This window comes from Protopterus annectens, chromosome 11.part0, assembly GCF_019279795.1.
Source record: "Protopterus annectens isolate FY-2018-M chromosome 11.part0, PAN1.0, whole genome shotgun sequence".
NCBI lineage: Eukaryota > Metazoa > Chordata > Ceratodontiformes > Protopteridae > Protopterus > Protopterus annectens.
In genome coordinates this window covers 349,256,306-349,282,257 of record NC_056745.1, presented here as the reverse complement: position 1 = coordinate 349,282,257, position 25,952 = coordinate 349,256,306, and the positions used below count along the sequence as shown (strand labels likewise).

General features: G+C 38.2%; 1 protein-coding gene across 1 annotated transcript in view; it reads left to right on the top strand.

Annotated features, from left to right (window-relative positions):
- The window catches only part of DCN (decorin), a 223,659-nt gene that overhangs the window by 177,184 nt on the left and 20,523 nt on the right, over positions 1-25,952 (top strand). Inside the window, exon 5 of the mRNA XM_044087853.1 lies at positions 25,077-25,190. Within this exon, the coding sequence (XP_043943788.1) occupies positions 25,077-25,190 (114 nt within the window). The remainder of the gene's footprint in view (positions 1-25,076; positions 25,191-25,952) is intronic.

The window sequence follows — 25,952 nt, the reverse complement described above, 5'->3', positions numbered from 1 at the left end:
CTGAGTAACTAGTGCATCTAACACTCATAAAATATACACCATGATTATTAATATAACATAGATAGATCCCAAACCAAACCATTCATTGATGTATGAGGAAACCTATTTATCCAAATTATGTCACAAATATCCCATATTTATGAAGACACACACAATAGTTATTCATATAATATGGTCCCCAAAAACTCACTTCATAAAAATAATCATGTTTAAATGAAAAAACGTCTGATACGTTCCCACCAATCCTTCACAATCATCCATAAATGGACAGAAATTAAACACAGATAGATGTGTTTTACATGTAAATATATATGGCAGCTGAAAAAAATATTATGCCAACTACCCACATTGTTTACGATATAAACAAACAATAGTTGGCAAGATCATATAGCCCCATATAATAATATCATCATTCATGTGAAAAACCATTTAGTTGATTTATACCAACACCATTCATAATCATATAAAAACATTGGAAGTACTAAACAGTTTTTAACAAAGGCCCGTATGTATTGTGGCCCAATTCAATATTCTTAAATCTTTAACTCATGTCCATGAAGCATAAATATGAAAACCACTATGACCCAATGGTGAAAAAATGCAATATGGATGTCCATTAATGATTTTAAAGTGAGGCCCAACACTGGTAGTGTACCCAATGACAGTCTGTCCCCAAAAAAACAAAATAGTTGAGTCCCAAAACACGCTGTGAACAATTTTTATGTGATAAATCACATTTCCTTCAATAATCGCAGACATCCAGTTGCAGATGAAATGTATTTCAGTCCTAAAAAATAAGGCCTGTAAGTCACTGAACTTGTAGATGCCATTTTCCACATTAAAAAAATTTCTGAAAAGTTTGAGGCAAAAGCGAGTATAACTTGCAACACACTATAATGTTCCCAAATCTCCACCAAATGTCCAGAAACACAGTTGTGGAAATCACTGTGGCAAAGCAGATGAAATTGACGCATAAATATGCATTAACAGTTGTAAAATAAAGTCCCAACTGGAACACACAGCAATCTGCATTAATGGTATGCCCAATAGTCGATGATATATCAAAAAACAAAAGCGTTGAGCCCAAAAACACCACTGTAAACAATTTTATCTGCTGATAAATCACATTTACTCTGATAACCACAGATAACAAACATCCATTTCCAAATGAAGCATGTTACAGCCCCAGGAATAATACCTGACAGTCGCTGATGGTAAATATCTTTTGTAGTGCACCAAATATCAAATACATAGATGAGTAACCAGCCCAAAAATATTCCAAAGCTGAATAAGCAGATTCCTACGTTATAAAATGCTAATTTATATGTGGAACCACCAACAGCGTGGGGAGAGGGGAGCAATCTTAGAAACAGGAACACAGATCCCAGTCATGTACGGCAATGTGCATGGTCCAACTGAAAGCATCTAAATCCAAAACACACATAGGCCAGAAGTGGATTCCACCAAACAAACTTTTAATACAAAAATGTATGGACAAAGGTACCCATGTATGAAAATGTCAAAAGAAACTAACACCCCAAGGGTGATAAAGGATATCAGTTTCAGAATTAGTGGGAAATGAGTTTTCCCAAAGGGGATGATGACATATTTTTTGGCATTAAGCTTAAGGTCATGTATTTGACACCAGTCATTGGTCTCACTGAGATCTTTCTGTAGGATGTCTACATCACTTGGGGAGTTAATAATGACTCCCAGCTTGCAGTCGTCTGTGAACTTGGTCAGCCAGAGTCCTTCTGTGATGGCCTGGACTTCTAAGAAGTAGATGCCAAACAAGAGAGGACCCAGGACCGATCCCTGTGGGACTCCACTCATGACTGGTTGGCACTCTGACTTGGAGTCCACTACTTTCACACTGTGGGTTCTATCTGTGAGCCAATTTGAAACCCAACTAGTGACATAAGGGTTGATGCCCAGTTTGGTGAGTTTATCAATAACTCCTGAGTGGGGAATGGTATCAAAGACCTTGGCATGGTCAAGGTAGGCTGTACGAACTGCCCTGTCATCATCCACAGCTCTGGTGACTAACCCAAAGAAGTCAACCAGGTTGAGCATGCATGACCTACCTTTCACAAAAGCAAACTGCATGGGATCTAGAGTTTGGAGATGCCCTATATCCTTGTTAATTAGGTCCAAGATGATGTGCTCCATAGCCTTACATATCAGACTCATCAGGCTAATGAGGCAATAATTCCCAGGGTCTCTAGTCCCTCCCTCTTTATGGACAGGAATGACTGTAGCAGTGTACCATTCAGTAGGGCGAAACCTGAGATGAGGTTGTGATTGAACAGGGCACACAAATGTGGTGCCAGTTTATTTTGTAGTTCATGTAGAACACATCCAGGGATATTGTCATGTCCCATGGAAGCTGTATTCTTGGCCTTGGATAATGCAGCTTTAAACTGTGCTGCAGTAATGCTGGTTGCCTATCATTCCTCTGATATTGTACTTGGTCTTTAGGGGGGAGAGAGAGGTAAAGTTGGCACTGAATCTGTCAGCCAGTATGTTGACAATATCTGTCGGCTCAGTATAGGAGGTACCATTGTGCAATAACTCAGAGCAAACCTAGGTGTTGCCATGGAGATTCCTAATATAACTATGGAAGATGTTGTGGTTGTTTTTAGTGTCTGCCACAATTCTGCCTTCATAGCTGGCTTTACAGGTTTTGTTGCGGGATCTCAATTTTTTGTTGAGGCTAATAAGGGAGTTTTTTCAGTCTTCAGATTTCACCTTTTTCTGCAACAGTTTCTTTCTTTTGTTGTAGAGTTTATTAATGGCAGGAGACCACCAGATTGTCTTCCTTTTTTTGGAGGAGATCATCTTGATTCTGTTGGGTATGACTAGTTCCATGCATTGATGTACATGTTCGTGCAGTGCACTGCTGTATGATTCAGCAGTCATGCATCTATTTTCCATTGACATGGGTGCCATAGAGTTAGCCACCTCTATTTTTAGGAGCCCAAAGTCAGCTTTGGGAAGTGTTTCATTGTGGTTACCTTTGCAGGTGGTGTGGGTGAGTTGTGGATTTCCATGGTGATTAGTTTGTGGTCAGATCTAACCAGGGAGGAATTGACTATTGGTGTAGAGCAACAGTTGCCCATGTTAGTAATAATCAGGTCAAGGATGTTGCTTCCTCTGTTACGGGTAAGAATGAGCTTGTCCAGGGCATTGGAATTGATGAATTCCAGGAAGCGCTGGGCCAGTGTATTGGTGCATGAGCAGTTTTCCCAGTTGACGGGGGGGGGGGGGGGGTTAGTTGAAGTCACCTGGTATGAGAGTGTTGGGTTGGACCCTAATAGTTTCCAGGGTGCTTAGGAATGTGGAGTGAGAGTATTGGAACATGGTTGGGGACCTATAGCAGGCTACGACCTGAATCACCATCTTACCCAATGTTAGTTGTACCTGAAGTATCTTGGATGCGTTATGCTGGCCTATTAGTCTGGAGGTGTGTATATCCTATATGAATATGGAGACACCACCACCTTTGCAGCATCAGTCCATGTTCTGGGGCCGAAAGGTGTGGAATGATTTATAGCCTGGTAGTGCAGGGGTGCTTCCTGCTGCTTTAAACCAGGTCTCCATCACAGCACTAATGTCAATGTTCTCAATTTTGAGGAGTGCTTTGAGCAAGTGCATCTTGAGATTTAGATTTATGAGTTTTCAGTGTTATGACAGGGACCCCATCTACCACACGAGAATCTTTGATTGCATTCTGATACTTCATAACAAACACATTTTTCTCCAAATTCTCATTTTCCTCCTCCAAGTTCTCCATAGCTTGTTTTTTCTCTTCCATGCTTCCCTTAGGCCTCTTCCTTGCTGCTGTAGGAGCCCTCTGGTACAATCTAGCAGCTCCAAAGTGTAGGGGACACTCCCCAGTGCCCTGGCCAAGTTTCCCTAGTAGAATAAATGCCAACTCAGGTCTCCTCTGAGCACAGCCTACTAGGCCAGTTCGGCTAACTAAGTCAATAAATAAATAAATAAATAAAATGTGGTCTAGGAACTCACCGATGATTCTAGCTCAGTTTCCTTACAGCACTGTCTGGTTAAATTACTTGCTTAGATTCACACACTAAACAAACTGTGGCAGAGGAATCAAACCCTGTATTACAGGAAGGGCTGTTTGCATCCTCATGTAACTGATGGGAGGTAATACTTCATGTGCTGTATGTTCTTAAGTTAGGAAAAATAAAGTGACATGCAGGGTAACTGTACCATCTCATACCATGACTTTGACAGACAATGCAAATAGGAGATGCTGATCCATATTTTATTAATCTTATGGAAATTCACTGTAGAAATGTGAAATATCAGTGACATTTTATTTGCCTTTTATTCCTAATTCTATAGATTCTTACTTTCCCCTTAGTGACTTAGTGAAATTCCTGTAAGCAAGTGCAAATCAGTTAAACAAGGAATAGGTTCACAGGTTCATAGGTTCATAGGTAGGTACTAGGCTATTGGCCCTAGGGCCTATATAAGCCTAGCCAAAGGTAACCTGGCTTTCGCCACCCAAGAAAATTATTTTCCTGTGCCACTGAAGAGCAGAGCCACAGAAGTGATTCCCGGGGTGAATTTCCTATCTCCCATCCAATCATCAAGATTTTTCTTGAAGAGTGCTAATGAGGAGCTTTGTTTAATATAGATATGTAGTTTGTTCCAGAGTATGGGAAGTCTGTGGGACAGGAATCTATCCATCCAGCATGTTCTGTTTATTGTGGTGACGAGGTTTAGGTCCTTAGAGTGTGTAGCTCATAGGGATTGGGGTTTCTTTAAGTGGAGCATGTCTAAAAGCTCTGGTTTTGACATAGCTTTGTGTGTTAGGCAGAGATTGCCTCTGAGTAGGCGATATGCAACGGAGTAAAGCTGCAGTTTTTTGAGACGGTCTGCATAGGGCATCTCTTTGAGGCCAGTAATCCTCTTTGTGAGGTATTTCTGTGGCCTTTCCAGTTGTTGTAGATGTCTTGTGAGGTACATACCAAAAGGGGCATTGTGCTCTATAATGGGTCTAATGAGTGACGAGTAGAGGGGAACAATGACCTCTTTTTTCCTGGATGAAAAACCTTTTGTGATGAGGTGTGCCACATAGAAGAATTTCCTGACTACTGTGGCGATGTGATTATCAAAGGAGAGACTACTGTCCACCTGTGTCCCAAGGTCTCTTATCACACTTTCGGTGTTAAGTAGACAACTACCTATGTGGTAGTTCATGGGTACTGAGTTTTTACCAAAAGGAATGACAATGCACTTTTTGGCATTGAGCTTGAGGCCATGGCTTTGACACCAGGCATCTGTCTCAGCAAGGCCCTTTTGTAGGATGTCCACATCTTTTGAAGTTTTGATTATGGCTCCTAGTTTTCAGTCATCTGCAAACTTCATTAGCCAAAGACCTTCTGTGTTGGTCTGTACTTCAGAGAAGTAGATACCTAACAGGAGAGGACCCAGGACTGAACCCTGTGGTACTCCACTTGTCACTGGTCTGAAACTGGATTTGGAGTCTGCTACTTTCACAGTGTGGGTTCTGTCAGTGAGCCAGTTGGCAACCCATCTTGTGACATAGGGATTTATACCTAGTATAGTGAGTTTATCTATAATTCCAGAGTGGGGGATGGTGTCAAAAGCCTTGGCGAGATCTAGATAGTGTGAATCACCTTACCCTCATCTACGGCTTTGGTGATTGCTTCAAAGAAGGCTATCAGGTTTAGGAGACATGATCTGCCTTTTACAAACCCAAACTGGGTGGGGTCCTGAGTTTGGAGATTACCAATGTCATTGTTTATAAGTTCCATGATGATACGCTCCATAGCCTTGCCGACCAGGCTCGTTAGGCTAATGGGGCGGTAGTTTCCAGGGTCTGTGGTGGCTCCCCCTTTGTGGAGTGGGATAACTGTCACTGTGTGCCATTCAGTGGGCACATAGCCTGAGGTGAGGCTATGGCTGAACATGGTACTTAGGTGAGGTGCCATTTCGTTCTGTAGTTCATGTAGAACACAGCCTGGGATGTCATCAGGTCCCATGGATGCTGTGTTCTTGGCTTTGGATAGTGTATTTTTTACCTGTGCAGCTGTGATTACAGGAACTTTGCATTCTTCTGGTATAGAGATGGGCCCTTTAGGGGATGACAGAGGGGTAAAGTTAGAACTGAACCTATCTGCCAGGATGTTGGCAATATCCATTGTTTCTGTTTATTTAGTGCCATTGTGCTGTAACTCAGAGCAGATCTGAGTGTTGCCATTGAGATTCTTGACATAGCTATAGAATGCTTTGTGGTTGTCTTTAGAGTCAGTGGCGATTTTGTTTTCATAACTAGCTTTGGAGGATTTTATGAAGGATCTCAGCTTCTTACTGAGGCTGACCACCGAGTTCCTCCAATCATGGGATTTTACTCTTTTTTGCAACAGTTTCTTTCTTCTGTTGTAGAGTTTGTTTATGGCAGGGGACCACCAGATTGGCTTTCTTTTTTTGGAGGATAGCATCTTGGTTCTGTTAGGGATTGCACGATCCATGCACTCATGTAAGTGCTTATAAAGTGCATTTGTGTAGGATTCAGCAGTCATACCTCTATTGTCCGTCAGCATGGGTGTCGTGAAGTTTGCCACTTCTGTCTTAAGAAGCGTGAAGTTGGCTTTGGAGAAATTTTTTACTGTGGTTTCCCTAATGGGGCGTGGGGGAGGGATGTGGATGTCTAGGGTGATTAGCTTATGGTCGGATCTGACCAACGAGGAATTGACCTCTGGTGTGGAGCACTGGTTGCCCATGTTGGTAATAACCAGATCTACGATATTGCTGCCCCTGGTGGGGGTGTGAAAAAGTTGATCCATGGCATTGGAATTTATGAATTCCAGAAAACGTTGATCACAAGAGTTGGTACATGGGTAGTTTTCCCAGTTAATGGTAGGGTAGTTGAAATCGCCCATTATTAGGGTGTTATATTGTACCCTAATATTTTCCAGTGTATTAAGAAATGAGGAGTGGGAATCCTGGGACATGGTGGTGGATCTGTAGCAAGCTACAATTTGGATTGCGGTCTTGCCCAGAGTTAGTTGCACTTGGATAATCTCGGATGCATTATGCTGATCAACTAGCCTGCAGGTGTGGATATCCTTAATTAATATGGACACGCCTCCGCCTTTAGTGTTTTGGTCCAGGTTAGGTGGCCGAAAGGTGTGGTATGAATTATAGCCTGGTAATGCAGGGGTGCTGTCTGGAGCCTTGAACCAGTTCTCTGTCACTGCACAGATGTCGATGTTCTCCATTTTAAGGAGTACCTCGAGAGAGTGCATTTTGAGGTTTAGACTTCTAGCACTGAGTAGCAATACCCTCAGATTCTTCTTGCCTTTACCTGTTAGGGTGGTGAATTTGTCATTTGAACCTTGCCTAAAAAAGGCACTATAGGGGTGGCTAGAGCCTTAGCCAGTATCCGGAACCCCAGGGGTGACGATACCACTGAGGGAATGCAATAAAGGATTTCTGATTGATGCAGCAAAACGTGGTCTATCAAAAATGTTACATCAAGCTGAATGCTGCCAGGAAATCTCTTCTTAGGAAATACAACATATTTCTCATCTGTCCAGATTATCACAGAATGTCCAGATTTTTGCCTTATATTTTTGGTTTGTATCTGATAAAATGTGTAGTTTTCTATCAAATCAGTGAGAATTGATGTTACTATATAATAACAGACATCTGAGTTTCAGATGTCATATTTGTCAGAAAATGCATGCTAATACAAATTCTGCCATTCTTGCAACCTGTACACTTCTAAGACCAATATTTAAAATATGGTCCTCATTTTTCAGTCTTTATCCCAACTTTATTTTAGGATTTGTTCAGATTTCTGGTGATGTGAGGTATGCCTCTGTAAGATGCTATAATTTTAAATCACCTTTGCTTAGATGGTGGTTTCTATATGTCTCTGTTTGTCTGTATGGAGGGAGGGGGTGATATTCTTGCTTGGTGGAATTGGGGGATTCCTTCCCTGCTCTAAACCTTCTCCTAAAAGTTTGGAAAAAATAGTTATGACACACTGGGTTATTTGCATCCTGCAATGAATACAGAACTTCAGTTACTTTAAAGGACAATGATCTTAAGCAAAACACCTCGTTGGCTAATGATATTTCCATAGCATTTTCCATTCAGCATGAAGTCTGTCAAATCCACTACACTAAATTATACATAACTGTTAGCTAAATCTTTAATCATCAGTGTATAACATTTATCGAATTAATTTATAGATGTTTGTTAGAAAATACTTCATCTATAACATATAGAGCTAGATACTGACATTAAATTACAAGTGGTCTTTTTTTCTAAAACAAACCACCTAATTATGTAAATGAGAAACATTTATTCGGATGCCTCAGATTCTGTGTTAGTGCTAATAAATCTTCACTGCCCATTGTATCCTTGACATAAGTTGTACTATTATAGATTACTCACTGTTCAGGGGGTCTACCATAGTGTCTTAAGTATATGTAATAGCTAGCTGTCCTATGGGAAATTACAGAGTACCAAACATTTAAATGTACATGGAGTTCTAAAGTATAGGAAACTGAAGATTAAAGGGCAATTTATGCAACAATGGAACAGTGGAATGATAAAGAATAAATGTAAATGTACAAACAATTCTAAGTACGTAAGGATGTAAATTACTTTTACTAAGACAAGTATTATCTCATGAGACTTTTGATGCATCATAATTAAAGCAACTAATGTGAAGATGCAACATATTTCCGTCCCACAAATGGAAGATAATGAACTTGGTTATGTACGCAATAAAGTAATTAAAGGAAACAGGATACATAACATATACGGATTTATATGCAGGAGACCCCCACCCTGCAGAGATCACATTTTACTGCTTGTCTTCTCTTGCAGGAACTAAGCATTGTCCATAAATGTATATTATATTTGTAGCATTACCACGTGGTGATAAAATACTCCTCTCAAAAAGGGCTCTGTCTTTCATTACAGTATCTCCTTAAAGGTCAGTAAGTGAAAAGTAATTGAGTGAGTTAGGTGACAGCAACACAGTGCATATGTGGGTTCCTAAACATCATCACTGCCTGCAGATACTTTTAAAAATAAATCTCTCCACTGCTTATGTGCCTAAAGAAACATTCCTTCTGTCTATTAGTGGAGACCTGTATTACAACATCTCGGTTTGCAATCCTCCCAATGCAAATGTATCTAGGTAAACATATACTGTATTTTCCCTGGTACAGCTCAATGGACAGATCCCAACATTCTGGGAATAACCACGTTCACAAAACCACACGTGCCTGCATAATTAGTGCAACTGTTACAGTTTTAAAAGAAATCTGGTTCATAACTGATTGTGCTACTTTACCTGTCACTGAAAGACAGTTAGCATTATGATTCAATCCACAAAATTCCAAACAATTATGGAATAAACAGGATGAGAATGGGGAAAGGGAATTTATGGGGGGGTTGCCCATTGTATTCATATGAACAGAACATGAGTTGAGGGGTGTAATAATGTAAATGAGAAGAAGGTAAGAGGGTTAGGAGAGATAGAAGGAGCACAAAAGCAAACATAAAAGACTGACTGGGGTGCTGACAGAATCAGGAATGGGGAAGACAGTGGAAAAGGAGGCATTAGACACACAGATGAAAGACAATGGTGATGGGAAAGATTGCACAGCAAGCAGGCATAGACCCAAAAGGGAGGGGAATACCGGGATGGGGAATATGATGAGGAGACTGTTACATTCTCTGCCATTGGGAGCTTATTTCCCATTCTAGGCTTCTGATTCACTCTGCCCAGGCTCTGAAGGCAAAGCCAGTGTGGGGCAAGAATGCAACTCTGAGTCACAAGAGAAGTGTCTATAGGTATCCAACTCAGGCATCCAACTGCATGTCATTATGGCCCCCACTATTTCCATCAGCTACTGTCAGATGACATATATGTCACCTGATTCTGGTAGGTGCTACTGTATACCTTCCTCAGCTCAGCTTGTAGCAGTGACTGCTGCAGGTGCTGCTGGGGGTGTGGAGGTGATTGCAACAGATGGTGATGATGGCCTTGGTGTACAAGCTCCCAGTGATGGTGTGACTAGTATGGATGGTGGCAGGGATATTGGTCTGGATACTGATGCATATAAGTGTAAAATTACTAGAGAGAAATAAAATAAAAATACAAATATAAGCATATAATGAGAAAAATAACGAGAAAGCAGGTCAGGGAGAGAAATGTAGAAATATAGTGAAAAATTGCAAGGAAAGCATTACCTGAATGTAACTATTTTACATGAATTGTAATGCAATAGTCACGAAACACAAACCCCACTGTAAAAATGATGTTCCAAATCCAGCCCAAGGATACTTGATCTCACATCCTTAAGCACATGAAATGTAAACCATAATGCACTTATCTGTTGAGCTACATCAGCATTCTAAAAAAATCCTGCATTGAAATACATGCTAATGGAGTGTGACACACTTTCAGAATGAAAAAGACAAGAGACAACTCACACGTGTACAAAACGAATGAAAGAGATGTACAGCTAACTGCAGTGTATACTGTATATTAAATTGTCATATGCACTGTACACAGAAGGACCAGTGAAACACCCACTGAAAATGAGCGCGAGTTGCGACTAAAACCAAAGTCATCAACATATCCAGGACAGAAGTGTAATGCTCAGTCTACAAAGCTAACTGCACAATCATATTGAAGGCATTAGTTAAACATGCATTCATGTCATCAGTCCAGGCAGGTTAAAACAGTACACATGAGAAAACTGTGCCAATGCCACAGAGATTGCAAATGTGTCATAATTGTTTATTTAACTGCAATGCCTATAGAAGTGTTAAGTACAACAAATTCAAAACTCAAATAGAGCTGTTATCAAGGTTGTCTATAAAGGAGGGAACTGAACCCAGTCATAGAACAATACTAGGCGCCTTAAGATGTTCAGTGACACATTTAAGTGTATGGAAGCAGCCAGTCTCACACATAATTAAAATCAACAATATAGTGTTCCCATTCAGCATTGCAAGAGCAACAGAAATGCCAATAGTATATACAGCAGGGCCTAACACCGATCTCCCTTTATGCTGAATACTCCCTGTATGGGTAGTTGTGGTTTTGGTGGTTTTGGTGGTCTTCCTCAAGGAGTCTTGGCCTATATTCTTGGTGGAGGAGGTGAAGAATGCTTTAGGTCTCCTTGGAACACCACATTTGAGTTCTGAGCTCCCTGTCTGAGAGAAAAGCACATACAAACGTCAGTCATAAGAATTTCCACGTGTCAGTTGTTGCACATTGGGGGTCAGCTATTTGTGTGACGAGTCATGGAAAGCCCAATGTAAGTTGCATATGGTAGTGTTTGAACACAGTAGTTTGCCATAGAAGGATAGTGGAAAAATGAAGAAACATTACAGGGGACTAGGATAGAAAGATGGTACAATAGCAGGTAATAAAGGGTCTAGGATAGAAAGATGGTACAATAGCAGGTAATAAAGGGTCTAGGATAGAAAGATGGTACAAAAGCAGGTAATAAAGGGTCTAGGATAGAAAGATGGTACTAAATCAGGTAATAAAGGGTCTAGGATAGAAAGATGGTACAAAAGCAGGTAATAAAGGGTCTAGGATAGAAAGATGGTACAAAAGCAGGTAATAAAGGGTCTAGGATAGAAAGATGGTACAAAAGCAGGTAATAAAGGGTCTAGGATAGAAAGATGGTACAAAAGCAGGTAATAAAGGGTCTGGGATAGAAAGATGGTACTAAAGCAGGTAATAAAGGAGGAAATACAGGAGAGCAGTAAGAGATGTGCTGCCTAGAAAGAATTACCCGTTGAGAACCACAGGAGTCAGTACTGGGACCAGATTCACAATTGGATTATTTGATATCCCAAGAGGATATGACATGAGCAAAACATATTTACAGATGATACCTAAACTGGAGCATCAGAGACAGATGGAAGGGTTAGTCTGTGGAAAGATCCATAGAAGACTATTGCTGCACTGAAACAAACATGAAAGGTTTAAAGAAAAAAGTGCAATGTAGCAATTTCAGAAGAGGTTAAAATAACGACACAATGCCAGGATGAATGATTGCTGTCAAGGGCTACAAAATAGAAACATCTAGGATTCAATGTAATTGGAAGAATGAATTATACAGGACAGTGTGAAAACTGCAGTGATTAAGGTAAACAGATACTTTCTGCAATCAGGACAAATCTGTTAATGTCCTGTACTTTCTGTTCCTTGTAAAGTAATTTTCAGACTGCAGAAGTATTTTTTCTTTAGTGCTTGCTTACATTAGTGTTATAAATATGTACCCACACAAGTATGTAGATGTAAAAGCATAACATTGACTTATGTCACTACTTTGAACTGCTTTTATACTTGCTTTAATTGACAAGCATGCAACATGTATCTGTCTTTGTGCCTTTGTGCTTCATTGTTCATCGTGTGTATCAGGTGCCTCCAATGTTAGCAGTGAGTGCATACCTCAACCTCTTAGAGCAAGAAATCTGGGCAAAGCCATGAATAAAAGTGGGACAAAGGACCAAAAATTGGGACAATTTTTAAATATTGCTCTTACAAACTTAGAAAGTTGATAGAATAATAGGTTTTGCATTAGCATGAATTTTCTGAAAGGTATGAACTCTGAAACTCAAATGTGTTTCATCATTTTCTAACTTCAGTCTTTAATGATTTGCCAGTAATTGCCAGAAAACCACAGTTTTATGAAAAATGGACCAAAAATATGAGGCAAAAATCTGGACATTCTGCAAAAATCTGTACAGTTACAAGGTATGCATGGTTGGTTGCCTGTTCTCCATTTTTTTTTTTTTTAAGTTTGCTAGTTGTATATCAAAACCTTAACTTATGGCAGGCATTCAGGTAGCAAACCCAAACTGTGTGACACATGGATGTAGTACATAAAAATATTTTACTGGTATAGGGAAAGCCCAGTTGATATCTGCGGTGCTACAGCGGTAGCATTGTTACCTCACAGCAAGAGGTTCTCCTGTTCGATTCTCGGCTGGAGTGCCTTCTGTGTGGAGTCTGCATGTCCTCCCCATGGTCGAGTGGCCTCCGAAAGACATGAGTGAATGGGCGTGCCTTCGCTGAAGGTTGGGCATCGGGCTGGCAACTCGGCACCACAAAAAGTGACTGCCAATCATTAGCGGACTGGAGTTCCACTGTGGTGACCCCTAACCGGGAAAAGATGAAAAGGCAAACATAGGGAAAGCCCAGTTGACTGATGACAGCTGATGAGCTCAGAATTACTTTTTTTTTTCTTTTGGTAACAGGAAGATTGTTTTCTGTCTGACAGTAGCAGAATGTATCATAGCCTACAGAAGAAGTAAATCTTTTGGGTGCTGTCTGCAGAAGGCTTTAATTTTAACTGTAAGTGCTTAACATTTCAAAAATGTATAGAAATGGAATGAAATAATTCTGCTCAAGAATGGGAACAACACAAGCTTGTTAAGCACCCCAAATTATCATTAAGATCAGGACTCATGCCAAAGGTGAAAAGCAGACAGTGTCAGCCAGCAACAGTAGTAGAAGGTGAACAGCTTTGAAAGCTTCACTTTGCTGCACAAAATGTATGGAAAACTGAAGTGTTTAATGGTTTTAAAGTAATTCTTTCTTCAAAAGGACACTTAGCTGTTTGTTTGGCAGTCCTACCAGTTTTCAAAGCTCATAGACTTTTATTTCTATAACTGGTGGTGCATGGAGCAGAATAAAACTCCATGTAATACAAAGAATTATCATTTGGTCTCACTGATCATAACACTTATGAGTTTGAGCTTCACTCTCAAGGTGAATTTCTTGATATCCTATCTCAAACACAAAATAAGTTAGTTGTGATCATAGACTTGATTATATATAGCTCCATTCCACCTTTACACAATGCTGCTGCAAGCCCTCTGAAAATGTAGGCTTCCAGGGTTCTTTTCAACAATGCATCAGTGTTATAAGAATGGAATTTGAGGAAGCATTGAATTTTACGTGATGAAAGAAAACAGTAACATGATGCAATCCAGAAATTGTTGGCATTTGTTGTCTACCTGAGCAGAGCTCGAGAGACATAATGCACATACATGACGATATTATGGATGGGATTCCTATCATCCGTCTTTTTGTTAACACTACCAGAGGAAGTGAAGCTGACACCATAAATGGACTAAAAGAAAAGGATAACAATCATGTTTCGACTTATGGAGAAATGGAAAATGTCTGAAAGGAAGCATATGGCGCTATTCATAGTGTAGGCTTTACATTTTCATAGCAGTGCATTGCAAAATGTGTAACATGCTTAATGCATAAGTGTTAGGGAAACAACTACTATGCTGTTAAGGGGCTTAACACGTATGCATTTGAGATTAAAAGACATGAATCTATAATAAGCTAATTTGCTTGCTACGTGTGTAAATAGCCAGTAAGCAGCAGTTTTCATGCAGAATCCAGAGATGTGAAGGGAGATTGACTGCTGCTTGTGAATGCCTGGACATTGAAGGAGTTACTTAGGTGAATGTTTCATTTTGGTGCTTGTGCATACCAGGACAGTCAAAGTCAAAGTCAAAATAAACTTTACTGTCATTTAGGACTACGCAAGTGCAGCCTAAATGAAATTCTGAGTATCAAATCACCTGAGAGTAGATAGGAAGCTAGGATAATGAGAACAACAATATAACATTTCAGTTTAAAAAAAGATATCCAGTACCAGATCCACAGAATGATAAATGAATCAATAATAACGGCAAAACCATACAAGCCCATCCAGTCATAAGAAGAATACTGTATATAGCAGCATGACAGTGTAGGATTGCACATGTTAAGATTGACTTCCTTTGTTCATCAGCATCAGACAAATAGCAGGCAACTGCACATGAATAAGAAAATATATTGCTACATCAAAGAATAAAAAAAATATTGCATGCTTTTTTCAGTTGAGCTGCATATAGTAAATGATTATTGACTAAATAATCAATGGCTGTTACCAAAGTTTATAAGTCTCAACACTGGTGGCTAGAAGCTGTTTAAGTATCTGGTGGTCCTTTAGAGGATACTTTGATATCTCTTGCCCGAAGACAGCTGTGTAAACCATCCATGTGCATGGTGAGAGGGGTCATGAATTATTTTGGATGCACATGTAATGCTTTTTGCTGCGAACAGATCCTGTAGTGATTGTAAGTCGGTGCCCATGATTTTTTTGGCAACTCGCACCACTCTCTGTACCTTCTTTCTTTTGCTGTTGTACTGCTCCCAAACCAAACTGTGAAGCTACTAGTGAGAATGTTCTCAACTGCTCCTCTGGAGAATGTGGTGAGAGCAGTAGGTTGGAGTTTTGCTTTTTTGAGTCTTCTGAAAAAGTGGAGTGGTCGCAGTGCTTTTTTGACCAATTGTTCAGTGTTCACAGTCCAAGAGAGATCCTCCGAACTGTGCAGCTCTAAAAAACTTTGTAGATTTGACCCTTTCCCCTCTTCACCATTTATCATGATCAGTGAGTGTGTTGTTGACCTTTTCCTGAAGTCTATGATGATTTCTTTTGTTTTATTGACATTCGGGTCAAGGTTGTTCTTAGCAAACCAGTCAATCAATGAGTAGACCTTGTCTCTGTAAGCTCTTTCATCCTCCCTGTGATGAGGCCCACAACCATGGTATCACCTGCAAATTTAATGATGTGATTGGTGTTGCATTTTGCAGAACAGTCATGGGTGAGGATGGTGAATAACACAGGGCCACAACCCTGAGGAGCACTGGTGTTGAGTATTATGCATCCTGAGGTGTTGTTGCCTGCACATGTTTTCTGTGGTCTGTTCTTCAAGAAGCCAAGCATCCAGTTGTACATGGACTTCCTAACTCCAAGATGTACAAGCTTGTCAATAAGCAACATTGGGACCACTGCACTGTACTGATTGCTGAGCTGAAGTCAAGTAAAGAAAGCCTGATGTAGTTGTTTCTTTCCTTCAGATGCTTGAGTGAGAGGTGGAGTGCCATTGAAATAGCATCCTCAGTGGATCTGTTAGCCTGATAAGCAAACTGTAGAGGGACAAAGGTGGATGGAAGGTTTGCTGATAGATGCCATTTAACTGGTCTCTCAAAGCATTTCATACGTTTGAAGTTAGAGCAACCGATCTGTAATCATTCAGGCAAGCTGGAATAGCTTTTTTGGGGGGAGAGAGTCAATAATCTTCACCTTGAAGCAAGAAGGAACCAAGAATAATGTAGGTGTTAAAAATAGCAGATGGAAATGAACAGTTTGTCTGCACAGGCTTGAAATACATTGCCCAGTATTTTATCAGGGCCAGCAGCCTTCCTTGGGTTTACCTTCTTAAGTTGAGATCTCACTTCATTTGAGTTAAGGCTGGGCACCACCTTCTGCTGGTCAATAGGTAGCCTTCCTTGTAGCAGCCACATTGTTCTTCTTTTCAAATCTGCCAAAGAAGGAGTTTAACCTGTCCAGGAATTTAATGGTGTCTTCACACTGAACTCACCTGGTTTTATAGTCAGTAATCTGTTGTAGCCCTTGCCTGAGACTCCTGGTGTCCCTCATGTCTGCAAACCGACTTTGTAGTGTCTTTCCATATTCCCTCTTGACCTCTTTAATGCCCCTTTTTTTGGTCTGCTGTAGCTGTACTGAGATCCTCCTTGTCCTTGGCCCTGAATGTTGCATTTCTTGCCTTCAGGAGATCATAGTCTTTGTTGTTGAGTCATGACTTTTGTATGTTCTGATTATGATGCTTTTGATGTCAGATACATCATCAACAGACTTAGTGATGAACTCTATTACTGCTTCTGCGTAATTATCTATGTTTACCTGCTCATCTGACATAGCTGTCTCTTTGAAAACGTCCCAGCAGGTACTATCAGAGCAGTCTTGGAGACATTCCAAAGCCCCCCTCATGCCAGACCCTGATCTGCTTAACTATGGGCTTTTCTCTGATCAGAACCAGTTTGTAGGCTGGTAGAAGCATGATGGTAAGATGGTCAGAGCTTCCTATGTTAGGTTGTTGTATTGCTTTGTAGGTACCTTTGATGTTGGAATATGCCTTGTCCAGAGTGTTAGCACCCCTTATAGGAAAACCTGCAAATGGATAGTAGCGGGGTAACACCTCTCTCAAATCTGCTTGATTAAAATCATACATTTTACATATTACTGATGGAGAAAATTAGCTGAATGTTTCATTTTGGTGCTTGTACATACCAGGGCATAATACTGAAGGGGTCACTTTGGTGAATGTTTCATTTTTGTGCTATTGAATACTAGGAAATGCTACTGAAGGGGGTCACTTCTGTGAAAGTTTCATTTTGGTGCTTATGCATACCAGGACATAATACTGAAAGGGGTCACTTTGAATGTCTCATTTTAGTGTTGTGCATACTTAATGCAAACTAATGAAGGGGTCACTGGGAGAAATAATTCATTTTTGTGTCAGGGAAGTGCTTGTGCATGCTTGGACAAACTACTGAAGGGATGGCTGGAGGCATGTTCATAGATTGCAATTCCGATATCAAAGGTGAATCACTGTATTTAACAAAGGATTTGTGTACCGCACAGATGTCAGACTATAAACTGCAAAACCAAGCTCATTAGCATACTGTTATTTACAGCATTTCTCATTTGCATCTCATTATTTTTAAGGCATTTTGTATTACAGTGAATGGCCTGTATGAATCTCGCCTTTGCTATGGTCATTCATAAGCATCAAAGATAATACCCTTATCACATTTGTGCAAACAACTATGAATACTGACCATAATATGTAATGATTTTATCTCCTTTCCTACATTTTTTAACATTATAAGAAGCAACATTCAGCTAATTTGTCCCTTAGTCAAAAGTATTTCATTTATATCAGTGATAAAATTGGTATAATCAGTCTGGCAATAGGAACTTTTTCAAAAAAGTTGTTGTCTGTCTCATTTAAAGCAAGTGACCTTGAAAGGAGTTTCTGCAAACAAAATATGTAAATGTAGACTGATGGTTGGTGCAGTATCGAATCTCCATACACATACCTCCAATGCTGGCCATAGCTTTTCTTATTGGTTAAATAGGGGCTATAAAATATTTTTGTGGGTCTCTTTCTAGTCAATTATTCATGTTCAGTGCATTAATTGTTTTTTTTTTTCAAACTGAAAGATACACAGAAAAGAATTAGTATATCTGTCTGTGTTACATTATGCATTTCATTTGAGTTTGTTTGGTCTCTTCTTGTAAACTATATGTTTGGAATGGGTTCTGATTTTTGTTAATAAAAAGCAGTATATCTGCAACAATATCTACCTACCTTATGTAGCAAAGCTGAAATGATTATTTTCAGATTTTTAAATGATGAAAGAAAATCAGAAAATAACATTTTTTGGTTAAATTAAGCTGATATTGTTGAACTTTTAAATTTGTTAATGGAAAAGAACCATTTCCTTGGGCAAATCTAATCAGAGACTCATTGATTATGTAAACCTATGGTGTTTACATAAAATAGCTTTTCTGGCCTCTGGCCATCTGTGGTAATTATGCCTCTGTCCATTATTGGCCCACTAATTTCTTCTGACCTCTGGCACTGTAGTATAGGGTATAGGTCAAGTATTCCATGACTTCAAGTGTTATATAAGCCATAAAATATGTAAGATAAAGGCTTCTGACACAAAAACACATGTCTTGTGTGAGAATCAGACATAAGAGGTAGTTGATACCTCAAGGCCTGGTGTTCTGCATTATTACACTCCTTGATGTTATCTACATTTTGTTGAGTATTGCACGGTACTGTGTTCTATTCACAGCACCTCACTACATGAGCTGTTACTTTGAAAATCATTGATTTGTATTGTTTCTCGAAGGTCAGGGGAATATTTTTATTACTGCATTTATAAACTTGGAAAGTTGCTAGAATAACAAGTATTATATTAGCATGCTTTTTCTGAAGGATATGAAATTTGAAACTCAAGTGTCTATCAAAACTTAATAACACTTGTCCTCAATGATTTGCTAGGAAAACAACAAATTTTATGATGAACAGGCAAAAATACGAGGCAACAAACTGGACATTCTATGAAAATATGAGTAGTTTAGGGGTACATGTAGTGGTGAAGGCAGAGCCCCACATTGGGATACAATGGAGCACATCCTCCCATAAAGATGGTTTGTTATAGCAATAACCCACGCCTGGGTGTGGGTAATGCTGGATTTACCTACGGTTGGTGTGGTTTGGTCACGAGGGCGAAGCCTGAGTGGCCAAACAAAGCCAACCATGGGTAAATCCAGCATTACCCACACCCAGAAGTTGCTATTATACAATGACATTATTTAAGAAAAAAAATAATTACTTTTCTTAAATAATGGCATTGTATAATGCCTTCTTGCTACCCTTCCACAGCTGTCTGGTATTCTGCGGCAGTTCTGATGTACTGCGCATGCGTATGCCTACGCAGTACATCAGAGCTGTGGGCAAAAGCAACGGAGAAAGCACGATCTCTGTTGCTTTTTGCAAACTGTTTCGCTATGTTAAATGGGTTTAACATAGCGAGACAGCTTTAAAAAAAGCAACGGAGATTCTCCGTTGCTTTTTTAAAAGCTGTCTCGCTATGTTAAACCCATTTAAAATAGCGAGACAGTTATGAAAAAAGCAACAGAGAAAGCAAGATCTCCGTTGATTTTTTTAAAGCTGTCTCACTATGTTAAACTCGTTTAACATAGCGAGACAGTGTGAAGCAATGGAGATCTTGCATTCTCTGTTGCTGTTAAAAAAAGAGTTATAGTAATGGAAAATGTCCGGGCAACCGGATCTTTTTCCATTACTATAACTCTGATTTACAACATGCATGCTGACCAATCAGCATGCACGTTTTTGAATATTAATTGGGATCCATTGTATAATTGAGGTTTTATTATAATGGGTTCACTAATATTTTAAATGTACTGTATTATAAATGTTAGATATATTTGTTACAGTGTCTTGTGTCCAAACTTATGAGGCATTGATCAGTGTATGTATTACTGAAGAAAGATAACAAGGACTATTTATACTGGAATATAGGCTTCAGAGAATGGGCTTTCCTAATTGTACCACATATCTGGATTTCAGTTTTGTTTTCTGATGGGAGGATTGTTTCATTCAGGAGAAAGTTTTCTGTGTCAAGAGTACATCTAACCAAACTCTTCTCTGTAGCTGAAGTTTGTTTTTAGAATACCAACATTTTTTGAATGCAAACATAAGGCTTTAATAAACTCTGAATCTAATTTTGTATTACAAAAGTTGGAAAGTATATCAGATAGTAGAAGAAAAAAAACTGTACTGAAAAAAAGAGTTGAATAAAAGGGTATGCATGAGTCACTTCGATAGCAAAACATTTCATTTAATCCCTTTACTAAAATTTCAAACAATATGCACAACATGTGCACAGTATCTTGATAGTTCCCCATTTTTCTTAAACAAATCAATCAGAAAGTATGTTCTCTATATAAATAGTATTACAGTTGCATTTCTTATACATTTTCAACACAGTACAAGAAAACAGTTTGCTTTAAGACAGTGTAGACTGTATACTCTATACACTATGTGGCCTACTTTCTGTAACCTAACATTTAATTTTTTTTCCATCCTTAAATTATAGCTTGCAAACTAGGCTAATTTTCAATTGTTTATTTATTTAATTATTTATTTTATTTTATTTATTGACATTTGCTAACAGAGTTAGTCCAACCCTGATCCAGGGGCCCATTTTCAGTGGAGACCCAAGGAGAAAAGTTCCAGACGTATTACATGTTTTTACAATAAAAATCAAATCAAAAATAAAAATAAGAGTAAAAAATTAAAACCTCCATGAAACACAACAAGAAAATCAACAGTTAGAGAATATCTGTACATAGTAAGTTAAATAATTGACAGGTCTAGGGAATATCACACATGAAATACATACAAATACATAAACCAGTCAATCTATTTTTTTCTTATTTTTAATAAAGCTATATATGAATATATATCTATGGAAATGAGGGGAGATGAAGGTATAAAGGTATATGAGGCAAGTATAAGAAAGTAAAAAGTAGAACAGAGAAAAGGAGCTAAAGCTGAAAAGAGAAGAGACTAGATGGAGGTTAAGCAAGGGCAGGACCATGTACTCTGAAGAAAAAAAAAAAAGTTATTTATATACATACATACATACACAAATATATATATATATATATATATATATATATATATATATATATATATATATATATATATAGATATCAATATATTTATATGTATTATATCTTATATTCCTTAACTTTACTATACATTTGTGAGTAAAGTAGATGAATGGAATTTTAAAAGAAAAAAAAATAAGAAAAAGTAGTTTGCGATCATCTCTCCTCCCCTTAACATTCCTAAGTATACTCTCTTCATCTCAAACCAGTTTAGTCCAATCAGATTTTTTCTGCATACCCTCTAACTTGATATTTTTAATGTGTACAAGTAAATATATTTAACTCATTGCCCTCAGACAATACAGTGCAGAAAAACACATCCTTGTCACTTCAGTCATTGGCAAATGTATCAATCAACCATGACTTTAGAGCTCTGGATATGTTGGAGGCAGTTAAATTACTATCCTGCAGGCTAATCTGAGGAGTATTGCAATGGTCTACTAAGGTCATGGTCAATGAGCAAGTAGCAGCTTCAGTTGTGCTGTATGCAATCCGATGATCGATTTGGATGACCGTTTAGTAAGATTTAATGAAAGCCATTGCCTGATTCTTCAGAGACAGCAAGTCATCTTGGAGTGATCCCAAATCGCACAACTGAGACACACACTCCCTCTTATTGTATTCTAAATACAGACTAGTAAGAAGCATTAAGCAGTCCAACAATAACGTGAGCAATCATAGCCTCTATCCTGGCCAAGACTGTAAATGATTATTACATATCTGGTTTAGAGTACCTTCTATACAGCCTATTGGGGTAATGAACCACGCATATGCTACTCAAAAAAGAGATGGGTGTCATCAGCATAACAAAAGGATTTTACTCCATCTACATAAATAGTTCCTAATCTAATGGAAGCACATGACACTATTGAGAGTAAAGGAAGCATGATCAGTCCCTGAAAACCCTACATAGCAGTGGACTTTTGTGTGAAGCATTCATATTAGGTAGCCTTATAGTTGCCGAGGACTGTGGAATAAAACTCAGTGGGATCAAAGGCAGTCAATTAAAGTACCACAGTCCACTGCATTGAAAAAAGACATAACAGCTCAAGGACAAAAATGGACTAAAACTATCATCTTTTGCATGCATGTACTTGAAAAAAATACACAGTCTGGAAAAAGAAACAATAAGTGACCCACACTTCAACTTGGAATTCTTGGACATCACAGTTTCTCCAAATGTTTTTAGGTGTGAATCGTATATGCTATACAGGCCATGCCTCATCCTAATACAATGTAAATGACTAATGTGAAGAAAGCTATGATGTGTTTGTTATCATTCAACAACAGCACAAACATATGTGCTGTTATTTTCATGTATGGATATATGATATCCACTACTGAATTACTTTGTTACTCTTTATATACATACCTGTGCGTATATTGAATAAACAAATACATTAAATACTTCACAGACTTTTTTGAACTATAAGCCACTCCTTTAGAATTGTATCTTATGTATAGTGATCTATTCTTTGACATCACATATCAGCCAAGAACACTGCAATGGTCAAATATAACATGTAATTGTGAATAACACAGTTAATTCCTTATCATATAATGTTATATAACTTTTTATAATATTCATTAAAAATGTGTTTTGCTTGTCTTACATTATACTGTAATGTCATATTTATGTGAACAAAGATTAACTACAACAATATATATATTTTAGTCAATTAAACTGCACACTGTAAACTGTTTCAGTGAACTCTTGTTTATTAGCTTCTCCTGAAGTACAAATTCAGTAAATTGCCTTATTATCTCACAAAGCATTAGCTGTTTCTTATAATCACTACATTTCTGGATATATCTCTCAACCTCTTAGCAAAAGAAATTTGAGCAAAGCCAAAAATAATGGGGGACAAAGGCCCCAAAAATAGGGATAGATTTTAAATATTGCTCTTATAAACTTAGAAAGTTGCTAGAATAATAGGGATTGCATTATAATGCATTTTCTGATTATCTGAAGTCTGAAAGCCAATTGTATGTCATTATTTAGTGACTTTAATCCTCAGAGATCTGCCAGAAAAAACACACATTTTATTAGGAACAGACCAGAAACATGATGCAAAAATCTGGACATTCTGTGAAATTTTGGCCACTTGAGAGGTATGTTTCTGACTGTTGCCATATCAAGTAATTGCAAAAAACAAAAACAGAAAACTTGAATTGGCTTCAGCATTTTTAAAGAGCCATAACACATTGCTGATGTTTTCTATTAATTACATGTGCACTTTCACTTCCTCTCAGTTTTCTCCAATTAGCAACATGAAAAATTAGAATAACATGTTCAGCTTGTATGTAGCATGTTGAGTGAATATACATAGAATACATGTTCTTGCATTTTAATAACTTTGATTCCTCTCTTAGTGTCACCTTGGGTACACACACAGTATAAGTACTGTATCATATTACAGCATGTAAATTAATACATTTAGGAACCACATTTTAACTACTGTAGCTGTAACACATCAATCACATTTGCATGCAAACTAAATTATGCATATATCCATCCATCCATCCATCCATCCATCCATCCATCCATCCATCCATCCTTCCATCCATCCATCCATCCATCCATAACCCCTTTAACAAGGGAAGTCATCAAGCCAGATCAGCAACTTTGGAATAAGGATTGTCTCTAAGGACTGGATTGTTCGAGTGTGAAGTGTGGCTGGAAGCATTTTAAAAGCTAAGACAGCTGTATTTTTTTTTTAATGTCTAACATAAAGTTAGTGATTTTTTTGTGTTTGCTTATTCTGGACTTAATGATGTGTGTGTGTGTGTGTGTGTGTGTGTGTGTGTGTGTGTGTGATCATGGGAAAATGCATATGTACTCACACACACACACACACACACACACACACACACACACACACACACACACACACGCACACACACACACACACTCACACACACACACACACACACACACACACACACACACACACACATGCGCACGTGCGCAAACATAGGTAAAAGACAGATTAGATAGACAGACAAATACATAGACAGAGAGTCAAACATATAGGTGGACAGATAAGTAAATATACAGATTCCTTGTTACTTGCCACATGTAACTTTATACTATTTAAGTTAATGTTTGCTTATTTGAATGAACTAAGAAAAAGTTAAAAACAAATTGTGTGATAATGACCTACTGTGTTGTTGTCAAAAATGTTATACAAATCAGTTATTCAAACATTAAGCTGCATCCAAAGAAACCTTTACATCCCAGTAATTCACAGTTGGTGATTTATTTTATATTTAGGATCAGGGCATTTATTTTTGAAGAACAAATCTTGTGTGTTCAAACTAGTTAAAATGTTGCTAAGTATTTGCAAAATGCTGTTAAAGTGTTAACCTTACTACTCATGCAAGGTAGAATGAGTCTGAGCTTTCTCAAGGAGTACCTCTAAAATACTAGGAATGTTTCAGGAAAATTCCATTTTCTCCAATTAAATAGTACAAAAATTGTTAATACACATCCGGAACAGTCCAACTACTCCTTTTATCTAAAATAAATTCTGCAAGCGTAATGTTCACGAGAGATATTCTAGACTAATGGATAAAAACAATAACATCATAATTAAACCAATCTGAATGTAAAGTTGTAGGTAAAAAGACTTTTTTTATTTTAACAGTAGCAAATACCGCAATATCCACACAGGTCAACAACCAAGGTATTTTGTATTTTATACTGATGAAATAAGAATTTTAAATAAATGCTGCTATATTTGATGCAGCTATTATGCTTCATATGTTTGAGACACTCATAAGAATCACAGATACCAGTAATGATACATTTTATTCAGGTAACCATATTCTACTTTATTTCTAATTTAAACATTTGACATTTTTCTTTTTTTCCCTTTATTTTCCCAGAACTTGGCACAAATCCTTTTAAGAATTCGGGAATTGAAAAAGCTGCTTTCCAAGGACTGAAGAAATTATCTTATATTCGAATTGCTGACACTAACATCACTACTATACCTCAAGGTAACGTAATGGAAATCATACTTAAAAGAAACCATATTTTGCAAGATATCTATGTTGTACAGACTTACCCCTATATTTAATTCTCTGTTATACCCCAAAATGTTTTTTAGCAGCTACTATACTTAGATGATTTTGTTTTTCTGCCTTTCTTCATAGCTCAGCAGTGTAGCACTTTCTTTCTGCTTGTGACTTTAGATTCCAACAAGGCATTCAAAGTTGCTTGAGTTATCAGTCCCTTTTATCTTTGGTAAAGTGTACATTACGTAGGTGGCTTTCTCTCTCTGACTTGGATCATTATTACTTGATCTGCTACAGCTTTAGCTCATTCAGTGGTTACAAGGTAATATGATGATACAGCTTCTTTATTTCTGGCCTCGTAAAGGACAAAATGACAGTGTCCCTCCTACCTTATATAATTTTTCTGTAGGTTGACACAAGGGGAGAATACTGCAGGCTGATAGGTAGTTATTTTGTATGCGGTCTAGGAGACCAATGAGCAGCCATGCTCAATTTCCTAATTACCCTATCTAATTAAGTGACACAGTCAGCAAAAGGAGGCTGAGGGAATCAAACGCTGGAAATCAACTCATTAAGAATCTACAGCCTTGGTCATCTATGGTAACTGCCATAATTACCAAAGTCTCCATAACCAAAAGCCACTGAAACAGGATGCTTTCTCCACTCACATATTATTTGAAAGAAATTGCAGGCTATAAATTATAAATAAGGGTATGGCATCCATGTCCAAGGATGTCACTGTTA